At 41.2% G+C, this 12,698-nt stretch overlaps 1 protein-coding gene across 1 annotated transcript; it reads right to left on the minus strand.

Annotated features, from left to right (window-relative positions):
• Positions 1 to 5,508: 5,508 nt before the first annotated feature.
• On the minus strand, positions 5,509 to 6,240 carry LOC133729207 (ATP synthase gamma chain 1, chloroplastic-like). Its single transcript, XM_062156692.1, has one exon. The coding sequence runs from the start codon at positions 6,160 to 6,162 to the stop codon at positions 5,536 to 5,538; it is 627 nt and encodes a 208-aa protein (XP_062012676.1). The 5' UTR covers positions 6,163 to 6,240; the 3' UTR covers positions 5,509 to 5,535.
• Positions 6,241 to 12,698: the final 6,458 nt, after the last annotated feature.

A 12,698-nucleotide genomic window follows, 5' to 3' on the forward strand; every position in this document is an offset into this window, starting at 1 on the left:
AACATGTGAACATTTTTACTAAAGGAAATACAACTCTTTTGATAATTCACCTGGTGACCTAAGGCACTCTCATAGTCAGAAAGAATACGCTTTAGAGCCTCACAATCCTCCCGCCCAGCTCTAAAGAAGATGAAAGAATCGCCCTCGAAAAAAAAGATGGTTAATACTGGGCGCCCCTCTACAAATCCGAACCCCATGCACAGTACCCAGATTCTCCGCATGCAGGATACATCTCGAATACACTTCAGCACATATAAGGAACAAATATGGGGAAATTGAATCCCCCTGCCTCAAACCTCTAGATGGACAAACATGGCCTCTTGGCTCCCCATTGATGATGAAAGAGTAAGAAACTATAGAAACACAATTCATGATCCATCGCATCTACATTAGATCCCGCAGACGTTCTTCAGACCCAAATAGTTCCCTAATAGCACTGACAATATCATCTCCAATCAACTCCCAAAATGCCTGATAGAAACAAGGAGAGAAGCCATCGGGTCCCGGCTTCTTAGTCGGGTGCATACTCTTCAAAGCATAAAAGACTTCACTTTTCTCAACTGGCCGCGTAAGAGAGAAATTGTCCTCTGTAGATACAACCCCATGCACTGCTTCTAGAATTCCAGAAGCTTTGAGGATTAGAAGTGGAAAATAACCCGGCCATTAAAATATTCAACCACTATCTCCTCTAATTCTACCTCATCTGTGCACCATGTCCCCACATTATTGAAGAGACCAATTAAAGCATTCTTCTTCCTACGATTTTTCACCCTCTGATGAAAGAACCTTGTTTTTAAATCCCCATCTCTCAACCAGAAAACCTTAGCCCTCCGACGCCAAAAAACATGCTCCCTGTGAAGCAAAACATTTAATTTGGATCTTAACTCCATCCTCTCCACATTAGGTGGAGCCAATAAGGACCCATCATAGAAGACATCGAGTTGGGATCATACTTTCTCAATATCTCTCCTTAAACCATGAAAATTCTCCTTACTCCATGACTCCAGGGCATCACAAGTTCTATTTAGCTTGTGACACAAGGATGTAAACAAACTAACACCATTCAAACTACCCCAGAAGTCTCTAACTATCTTCTTGCACTTCTCCTCTAATAACCAAAACTCCTCGAATTTAAACCTCATCTTCCTTTTTTTTTCTCCGTTTTTTCTGAGCCCTGATCTCCAAAAGGATTGGCAGATGGTCGGAAGCGCTCGGAGCGAGATGCCTGACACGAGAAGTCGGAAATAAATCCCTCCATTGAAGCGTTGAAGTAAACCTGTCAAGCCGGACTTTCACCTCCTCACCCCCCCCCCCCTTATACCACTCCACGTAAATCTTGGGCCAACATACTGAATATCTCCTAGCTCACAAAACGCCAGAGCCACATGCATGTTATTCATCTGTGTAGCACATCTTAGGGCACCACCCACCTTGTCAGCCGCCACACAAATCTCATTATAATCACCACCGACCACCTATGGAAAGTTCCCCTGCAGACTAAGTTGTCTCAATAAGTTCCAAGTTCGTTGCCTGTTCTCAGCCCTAGGTTGGCCATATAAACCTGTAAAGCGCCAACAATCGGGTTCACCTACGGTGCCAACAACCACATCAATATGAACCACATCAATATGACTCTCCGATAGAGATTGGAGAGACACCTTAACTTCATCACTCCAAAGCAAACAAAGACCTCCCGCTCTACTTACACCCTTTCCCCGTTTCTTCTTGACAAACTTACAACTCATTGAAACCGCATTTCTCCACCCCAACTGATCTCGAACATCATTCATCTCTCTCTCCGTACACCGGGTTTCACTAAGAAAGATTACTTTGGGAAGGTTGAGGGATATTATCCCTTTAAGCCTTGTAACTGTCCTGGGGTTCCCAATCCCCTGACAGTTCCAACACAAGATATTCATTTCTCGTGATGGGTCGAATCCGGACCCATCATGGAGGAACGAATCAGAGTGCGTTCATCACTCACAACAACCTTCTTAGAAAACTTGGAAGCTCCCTTCTTCTTATGACCGCCCAACTTAACTCCCCATATAGTGACCACTCCTCTGTTTGCAGCAGGCCTCTTGGTTGTTGGGGACATCTCGACCTGTGGATGGGCCCCCTCCACTCCTACACACCTTTTCGGATCAGCCTCACCTACCAAAGTCATACTCGCTACGGGCCCAGAGTTAATTGTCGCAGCCCCATTTTCAGAATCACTTGTCTCAAGCCCAGTTTCTTGAGAGTTAGTTGGAAGCCCAAGATCAGACCCTGTTAGAGAAAGCCCATCTCCGTCTCCCAAAGACAGATTATTACCTTCATGATGGCTGCCAGCTGTCACCAAAGCTAAGGACCCCTCCAAAGTCAACTCGGATTTCTCAAGCTTACTTTCCGCCCCCAACGATGAGATAATAAAATCATTCTCCAAAATCTTGGAGTCCAGATTACTCCCCTCCATCCCTGTATCCGAAATCAGAGCAGTCATTCCAAAACTAGAACCATCAGCCTTCAATGCTTGTGTCAGATCCAATCCACCATCAATGACTGAATCCATCCCCGAAGCAGTTTCCAAAACAGGAGTCACTGTATCCGCCACCGTCTTACGCCGCCGTTTACCAGATTTCTCACCCTCCGCCAGTCTTTTGGCCGGAATGCTATCAATCTCCATTCCATCGAGCCTCCGTTCCCCTTCATCTTCTCCCTCCCATTCCTCTCTCCCTCTAACCATCCCAGAAATAGGAAAATCTGGAACCTGCATAGACCACCCCCCCTTCCCCTTCTCCAGAAAGCCAAACCTCCCCTCGTTACTAACAAGGTTCTCCACCTCTTCTTCACGCTCACGAGCTTCTTTCTCAGCCAACCACTTATCTTTCTTCTCAGCACACAACAGAAAATCAAACTGTTTCTCTACAATCACACCAGATTTATGGAGGTCACAACCATTGGAATCATGATTAAGCATCCCACAATACTCACAGAAATTCAGGAGCTTAAGATAATCAAGTTCGAAACAGGACCCCTTACTCCTACCAGGAAGTCTGATGTGTGCCATTCTACGCAGAGCCTTGTCCGTATCAAAGATAATGCGGACCTTTAGATTGGAACCTAGAAAAATCCCATTAACTGGCTCATCCATCCTCACAAACTGTCCCACCGCATTCCCGAAACGAACACCAGTCTCTGGCTCCATGTACAGGGGAGGAATCCCCTAGGCCCGAATCCAAAAGAACTGCATATTAAGCGGTACTCTATGTAGATCTCCCGTCCCATCACTAGCAGCCACAACAAAGAAAGACTTGTTAAAGTGCTAGGGACTCCCCCAGAGAACACGATTACGATCATAGTCATGGGAGAATGAGAAAACCACTCTATCACTTCCATCCAACGCCACCGCAGAAACCCTAGCCTTATCACCCACATACCTTCTTGGTGTCCATAGGGCCTTCAACGTTCCCATAAGTGCCTCCTTGTGATAGCGTTGTTTGTCAACAGTCTGCCAACAATCAGAAACTTCTTCGTTTTCCACTTGCCTGGCTCATCCGGAATAATGATCTCTTATGCCTCCTCTTCCAAGAGCACCAGCCTCCGAACCAAGCCGCCAAGTTCCTCCTCCATTCTACAAAATAAAGATCCGGTCATACAAAGTAACCTCCACCCCTTGAGGACCAGATCCAACATACGCTGCGAATGCCGCACTCAAACAACTGGAATCAACTGTAACCTTTGTAACAAAGCAGAGTACAAAGGAACCCTAACTCTCCGATGTCACAGAGACGTGAGAGAGAAGAGACTGTCCACACTCTCTATTTTACAATCCACACTTCGTGTTTTTTTTTTTTCCAGTATTTTAACCTCACATGTTTTACAAACCACACTACAAAAAGACAAAAGTTAAGATATTAAAAAAAGAAATATGGAGTGTAGATTGTAAAATGGGAAGTGTGAATTACATTCTCCTTAATTTATTTTTGGCCTCGATGAGTGAGGAAAACATTTACAATAGTAAATTATATGACCTTATATGATTTGTGGAGAAGCAAATCACATGAAAGAATCAAATTGTTGTCGTAGAAACTTTCGAGAAGCTTTGTTTTAGTTTAAATGAGGCCGTGAAACAAAACAAAAGACTGATTATAAGGAAAATTCTCCACTATGATCAACAGTGGCAAAGTAGAAAAAACAAGATGTTCCTAGTTAGGAATGAACAAAGCATTGTCAGCAATATGGGCTTGGGTCAACTAGATAAATGGGCCCATTAATTCTCCATTATGTTTGAGCCCAAAATAACATTCATATCTCTGACCCATCATTGTCGATGGTGCCTTCTCAGGTTGTGAAAGCCGCCTAAAAAATGAACCCATTCGCAAAGAATAACGATCTTGACACTTTATGGGTATTATGCTTATTTTTGGAAGAAATGAAAGACTTATTTGTTAAACTTGATGTATTTTGTCTTTTGTTGAACCGAATTTGATATGTTTTGTAAGTATGTACTGTTCTTTCAAATATTTATCACATTTGGGAAAAGAACAAATTTAATTACAGAATTTTCATACAAAATTTGATTAGACGATACACCATGTGAATAATTTTACACCAATTAAAAAAATGGGATAAAGGATCTAACAATCTTTCATATATAATGCCACTATGTTCCAAAAGAACAAAACATCCTGGAGCTAATTGATTGTTAAACAACTCAATAAACACTGTATCACCTCAATCCTATCAAATCCACGAATCTCGCCTCTAAACTATATAGGTTAGGGTCAATATGTTTAAAGGTGTTTTTGTAAAGGGAAAGTTAGTAATATTTTAGATTTCTTATATCCCACATCAGATTAATTATCTAACAAAGATAATCACATGGGTGCCTTTCTACTCTGTATCCACTAAGAAATTACTAATACTTAAAGCTGTGTTTGCTCTATGTCTTCTTCGGATGAGTATGCATGAAATCATCATTACGAGTCTGCCTGAGATCATCAAAAGGGTTCCATTTACTTATCTTTTCAGTATGTAATTAACTATAAAAACGTAGAGCTCTAAACTCTAAACAGACAGAACAGAACAAACAGATATCAACAAACCTAGAATGCTATTTCACTAACTTCAAGTGAAATAGTGAATAGTGGATCCTCCGATGTAGCCAGCAAAAAAGCAACTAATTTGGTAAATAATTGAGTTCGAACTTCGAAAGCTGAGCAGTATACCAAACTATTCCAGAAATTTAGAAACTAGTTATTGTCTGTACTCGTAATACTTAAGCTAATGAGACCACCCAGATTTCTTCTAACTTGGCGTGCATGATTTAACACATCTCAGTTGGAATTGTGTTTCCAATAACCATCCACTAGGTATTATTCGAACGTGTCATTCAAACTTGTGGCAATAATTTAGAGAAAATGACAGCTCTAAAATTGCACTAGCATAGTGTTCTTTTATCATGAAATGATGGTGAAAGGGTTGAATGTATTCTTTTCATGGGACTTGGCTTCTCTACTATAATTTCTTTTTGCTATGATCTGCTATAATTTGCTATGAAGCTGCCACATCAGCATCAGTCAATCCAACGGCTAATAATAAAGAGTTTACAAACTCACATTGGTGGACTGAAGCACCATATCGTGTCCTCTTCTGCTTCTTCCCTTCCCTTCTCTCTTCCCTTCTCTGTAAGAACCCAGAAATGGTGGAGATGAAGCAGGAAGAAGAGAAGGAGGAAATGACGATAATCAAAGGAAAAGAAGCTATCGGATTGAGAAGGGGATTTAAGTTGATTGAAGTTTCTTTCGCAATCGGAAACGCCCCTCCTTCCATCAACCTATCCACCTTAATCTCCAGCCTACGCATAAAATACGAGTTTCCCTTCTTCCCAACGCTGATCAGAACCACCTCCAATCCAAATTTCCTCAACTCCATAATTCGGGTCTGCACTTTCTTAGTCAATGCATTGTTGAAACCACCGCACAGACCTCTATCACTAGTAATGACCACAAGGGCTACTTTCTTGACAGGTCTAACATTAGTCAAAGGGATATCAACGTCTTCACCTTGAAGCTGCTCATTGATGTCGTATAAAACCTCCACAAGGGTCTCAGAGAAGGGTCGGCCATTGATGACTGCGTCTTGAGCTCTTCGTACCCTGGCAGCCGCTACAAGCTTCATGGCTTCTGTGATTTTCTTGGTGCTCTTAATGGAATCAATTCGCTCTCGGAGCTCACATAGACCACAGCGGATCGCTGGGGTTCGTGGAGATTGGGAGTGACAACTTGGGCGTGAGATTTGGGGCAAAAGAGGATTTGGGTTTTGCAGAAATGAAGGTTTTAAAGAGACCCACATCGATAAAGCCATTGGCTTTGATTTTGGGTTGCTTGGGTTTTGCAGAGATTGAGCAAAAGGGTTTAAAGTTGGAAACTTTTTTTCATCGAAATTGAAACTTCGAATCTCTGCAAAACGATTTTGTTAATGGAAACCAAAGTACATGGATTTGTAGAAACTTAGTTATCGAAAAGAAGCTATCGAAAAGAATATGAAATTCAAGTTGATTTAAGTTTATTTGATCAGAGACTTAGTTACAGAGAAGAAGGGGAGAGAGAAGGGAAGGGAAGGGAGGAAGAAGAAGAGGGCATGATATGGTGCTTCAAGTCCACCAATGTGAGTTTGTAAACTCTTTATTATTAGCCGTTGGATTGGCTGATGCTGATGTGGCAGCTTCATAGCAAATTATAGCAGATCATAGCAAAAAGAAATTATAGTAGAGAAGCCAAGTCCTTTTTCATGATGCATGGTCTAGTCACATACGTTTTACTTATCCATTTATATATATATAGTACTTGTATAAATGGAGACCTGTAAATTATCATACTTATACTTTCACAACTCTGACGTTTTTTAATTTTTTTTTTTGGTTACATGACACGATACTGTACTTTAGATAATAAAAACTATAGAAAATTACAAAGAAGTGTCACTTTGAGACTTATATTAGTCATAAGGCCACCTAAATTGTTTTGTACACATAAGGCCACTTTGGGGCCCAAAACCATCAGCTGCTTTTTATGCTATACCTATTTTACCCTCACCTGTTTACCATTTAATTTTCAGTTCCAATTATTCTCGATCTCTCTCTCTCTCTACCGCGATGAAACTCTCCCTCTCTCTCTAGCAAGCCGAGATGAAGCTCTCTCTCTCTCTCTCTCTCTCTCTCTCCGCAGGCGCACCATCCACAAATCCATCTCTCTCTCTCTCTCACTCTCTCCCCCCTCGATCACAGTCTCTCTCTCTCTCCTCGATCTCTGCCTCCGATTCCGGCGACCACCAGCACGACGCTCTCTCTCCTCGATCACAGATCACATCTTGGTTTGCACCTCCAATTCCGGAAACGACCGGCGCGGTGCTCTCTATCTCTCACTTTCATCGATCACGGATCTTCGTGGCGCCGGTGTGATGGTGCTGCTCCACTCTAATTCGCCAAGAGGCTCAAGGCCAGGGACATCATCGAGATCAAGAACGCGGTGGATCTGAACCAACTAGGTAACTTCCGATTTGCTACCAATATCTTCTGATTTTCCAGATCTCCTACCTCCGTCGCTCAAAATCTTTTGGTGAAGGTACTTCAGAAATGGATTCCTATATATTTTTTTTCTATTCTGTAATTTGAAATTGGAGCATGAATTGGAAAGTTGAGTTTTAAAATTGTTTGATTTTGTGCAGGAGCTGATTTGAAGGTAAGCAATCCGATTATAACTTTGCTAGCATCAATTTGTCATTTTTGTATATATATATATATCGATGATTTGAGTGTTCAAATTGATGTTCTTCTGGTTATGTTTATGAATTTCTTGATTTGCATAGCATGAACAATTTTTGATTGTGATTATTATATTACAAGAGAAGGTAGTGCTCGCTAGTCAATGGCTCCCACAGGAACTTATTATTGAATTGAAGAGTGTTCATAAGGTATTGGACTTATCCACTTTGGCATTCTATTCTATTCTATAATTTACCTGTTTTAGTTGTATGGGTTTTAATGATAATTGGGATAGTGTTTGATTGAATAGGATAACATGACGATGGATTATGAGGAAAGGTATAACCATGGCAGACCACAAAACATCTTTTACAAAGCAGTTAACATTCTTGACCTGGTTGTTTTCCCGCGGTGAGTATCACTCTTCATCTCTGATTCGATTCACATATTGTGCATTTTGAAATGCTTATTAACAATTTAGAAGATTGCATTACACAAACAATTTGAATTGTCAATGGCTCTTGATTTAATTGGCAAGAACACATGATACTGAGTGCACATGATATTGAGTGCAACTAAGATTCAAGATTTTGTGAACAAGCTACGTGCCACATTCTCTATGTCAGTAGTTTTCTATAACTGTTAAAATGACTTTCCAACACAATGATAGTAGCTATCTATGCTTATGTTAGTATCTTTGAACGCTGATTCCAGTAGCTTTTATCAAATTGAAAATCAAGATTTTGTAGAGAAACTCAATTTTCTTTTGTCGAGATTTCGTATCTCTAGCCCTTCTTGTTTGAGATTTGTGTTACACTATCAATATGGATAATCAGTTGGTTTTGTTGCCATCAGTATATATGTTCGTAGCTTTTTATTACTAGTCTAGTAGTTTTTTACATGTGTTATAGTAGCTTTATGTTTCTATATCAGTAGCTTTTAGATTGCTTGTTTTTTATTATCTAATTGATAAAGATTGCTTATTTTGTTGTATTTTTGTTCTCGCAGAATTCTTCCCATATGCATTGGCGGTGGTTGATTCCGAAAATCATGTGAATTTGAGTAGTGAAGCCTCCATTGACCAAGAGATCATTCGGTCAACCAAGAAATGTTGAAATGAAGCTTGGTGTTGTAGGTGGCAAAATAATGCTTATGGTTAGTGTAGTGTGGTCGAGCTTGACAACAAGAAACTTCAACGGAGGTCATATGAAAAATGACAGTAGCATTACAATATTGACAGTAGCTTTATACAACTATTGTAATAGATTTTTACAACTATAGTAGTGGTTTTTTACAACTATGGAAGCAGTTTTTTACATAGTTATATCATTGTTGAACCCTGCATACTTTTTGCATCATTGAATATGCTTTTTTTTCTCGATTGCAGTAGCATTTTTCTTTTTGTTGTATACTTTATATTTCTATAGGTTTGTTAATCTTTGAGAATAGCTTTCTCAGCCTATGAGAGTAGCTTTTTTTCTACTTGGTAGTAGCTTTTGGTTTTTTGTGAGAGTAGGTCTGGGTGTTGGTTAGTGTAGTTTTTGTTTTGCTTGATAGTAGCTTTTGATGATGGTGAGAGTTGCTTTTGTTACTGGTGATGGTGACAGTATCCATTTGTTGCTAGTGAGAGTATCTTTTTGTGTCGGTGACAGTAGTTTTTGTTAATGTTGTTAGTGGCTTTTGATTTTTTGGAGCGTATCTTTTATTGGTGACAATAGCTTTTGTTGCTGGTGATAGTAGCTTTTGTGACCTCGCCGGAAATCTCACCAACGTAGCTTTTGTTGCTAGTAACAGTAGCTTTTATTGCTAGTGATAGTAGCTTTTGTGACCTCGCAGGAAATCTCACCAGCGTAGCTTTTGTTGCTAGTAACAGTAGCTTTTATTATTAGTGATAGTAGCTTTTGTGACATCGCCGGAGATTGCCGGAAATCTCACAAGAGTAGCTTTTGTTGCTAGCGACAGTAGCTTTTGGTGTTAGTGACAGTAGCTTTTGTAGTCCCTGGAAGTTGGCCGGAGATCGGCCGGAGACCCGCCGGAGGTCGGCCGGAGTTGACCGGAGACCAACCAGAGAGAAGAGAGAGAATGGTTGTTGACTTTTTACTCTAGTGGCATTTATGTAAATATGTTGGTTTTTATATCCAAAATATAACACTATTTTTAATCTAGTGGCCTTATGAGGGAAAAAATTAGTTTGTGACCTTATAGCTAAAAAAACATTCAAAGATGCACTTATATGTGTTTGGCTCCAATTTTGTTGCAGCTGGTCAACAGTCTCTTTTCTGCGCGGGCGTGCCAGCACCGTTCGGGTGCGGTCGTCGGGGATGTCCCTTGACCTGACTTCTATCAAGCGATTGTGGACGAGGAGAGCACCAACCTCGTCGTGGGATTCTTTGTGCCTCGTGGCGAGGACTTTTGCTGAGCTTCTTGAAAATCACCAAATCGATACTCGATGTTGTAGATCGAGCAGAGCGAGAACCACCGGGAAGTGAGGAGAACTTGCTAAAGCGTGACTTTAGCTTGGCTGGGTTGCTAGGGCGTTACCCTTGCTTGGCTGGTTCTGTAACCGTTGTGGTCGCGACACTACCGTCGGCTCCCAAGGAGACTAGGACCGAAGCACGTTGACAGAGGGTTTGGTGGCACTGAAAGTCGGCTTCCGAGAAGACTAGGACTAGGAGTGTGATCACCGGTAAGAGAAAGAGAAAGAGAGGGAGAGGAGTTGCTCTTAGAGAGGTTTGCTCTAGAGAGAACTTAGATCATCTTAGAGATGTTGTTGTATTGTGAATGTGTAAATTAGAATGAGAGGAGAAGGTGTTTATATAGGGAAGAAAAAGAAGAGTGAAATGATGAGTGGAAGAAAAATAATGAAAATAGATCTAAGTTCACTTGTAAAATATGGAAAAGATAGAGAAAAGATGAAATGAAAGCAAAGCATGAAGGTGCAGCAACATGGAAGTGGTGATGATCTATTAAAGAGATTGTAGAAGAAAAATATATCCAAGGAAAAAGAGAAAAGCATCTAGCTTTCTTCATGTGGGTAGGAAACATGAACATGTGAATATTGAGCTGGTTTTAGGTCAGTTTCTGCCCCTTTATTCCTTCAATTATTTCTCCAACAAGACGTCATTATATGCCTTCGACTTCTTCATATGAAATGTTCCACTATGAGTGTAGATCATCCTGACAAAGTTTCAGATTTTTATTCCATGTGGTTGGGCCTAAAATGCTGCTGGACCTCTTACAGGTCCAGTTTTCCAGTTTTGCTTCTGTAGAAAATTGGGCTGATTGTTTGAAGGCCTTCCACTCAAAAAAAGCTCTTGTACTCTTCATAAGAAATGATCATTGGGCTGTCTAGAATGGATCTGGAAAGTTTCAGCACATTTCTATTTCATTTGGTTAGTCTGCCACCCCTCCTTCCTTGTCTAGCTCGGTTTTTCCTAGCCGAAGTAGGAAAATATGCTAAAGTTGACTTGTCATACTTCCATAGTAGGCTTTATTTAGCCTCTAAATATATATTTCGAACTTGTCGACAATATATAGCTTGAGCCACTGATATTGGCTCAATTTCTCCAAGACGTGCCTTGTCAGGCCAAAATGTTCATTTTGGGTCCAAACATTGCCCCCCAGACCTCGAAGTCAAAGGGTCTTCGTCTTGACTGAAGAGGTCTTGAATCAGCACTGCTCTTATAATGTCGTTGCTCCAAAGCCACTTGTATTGGCTTGACTGATAATACTTGACTGATTCCATATAGGCCTCTAAATAGGCCATAAAGCTTGCATGCCACAATCTGGATTGCCTTTGTCATGAACTGACGCTTCCTTTGCCAACTTTATTGCCCCCCATGGATCTGGCCAAACTTGGGCAGGTTGTAGGAGATCAGAACTTTAGCGTGCCCCCCATGCGAAGAAAACTGCTTTTGATTGCGAATGAGGATCCTTCTCTTCCTTGGTGGTAGCTTCGCCATGTGTATAGCAACATATATCTGCCTTGTTCGCTGGCTCTCTGTTGATTTTCTCAAATGCAGGTGTTGAAGCCGCTTTCTTGGCTAGATCAAGGCCTATAGTACTTGGCGAAATAAGATCCAGAATAGCAAACTGTTTGCTGTCATTTAATCCTTCGCGAGTCTTATGCCGAAGAGGATGATTGGATCATGGTTATCGACATCATGACGTGTGATCAAGTGAAACCACCATAAGAGCTGCAACTTTAGCATCTAAAACCGCATCGGTTTTAATCATGTTTTATTTAAAAAACATCAGGCCACTATGCTGGCCCCGCAGTGGTAGGAAAAGGTGGAAAAAGATCTGAGCTATAAATCAAAGTGTAATGGAGAAGTATCTCCGCTGTCCCCTTAGATGCGATTCTCAAGATGGAATAATGACTCATTAATTATCAACTAGGGCCACTCACTGGCCCAGCTAATAAATTAATCTCCAGTAATATCTGAGCTATAAATCGAAGTGTAATGGAGAAGTATCTCCGCTGTCGCCTTAGATGCGATTCTCAAGATGGAATAATGACTCATTAATTATCAACTAGGGCCACTCACTGGCCCAGCTAATAAATTAATCTCCAGTAATATCTGAGCTATAAATCAAAGTGTAATGGAGAAGTGTTCCTCACAACCCAGAAATGGCATCCAAGAAACCATTCGTTATCGATCAGGCAGATGAAATAACTGAGAAAGCCGCATTCACCTGGCGGACTAACATGAGTGTTCGATGTAGAAGTCAGACCGGAGAGGAGAAAAGTCGACTGATGGGCTTTGGTGGCGGCGATAGTCAAGCGAGTCTGGGTCCCACACCTCGCGATCGTTTGCCAGATGATGCTATGGCTTATTATGCGCTTCCCATCCGCCGTCCCATCCCGGCTCTTCTCCGGTCTCCTGCCGATCTTGGAGGTTGGGGCCAGAAACATCATAGAGTCAAAATTGGTTTCTGGCCCTCAATCCAA

Source organism: Rosa rugosa, chromosome 2 (assembly GCF_958449725.1).
Source record: "Rosa rugosa chromosome 2, drRosRugo1.1, whole genome shotgun sequence".
In the NCBI taxonomy this organism is placed as follows: Eukaryota; Viridiplantae; Streptophyta; class Magnoliopsida; order Rosales; family Rosaceae; genus Rosa; species Rosa rugosa.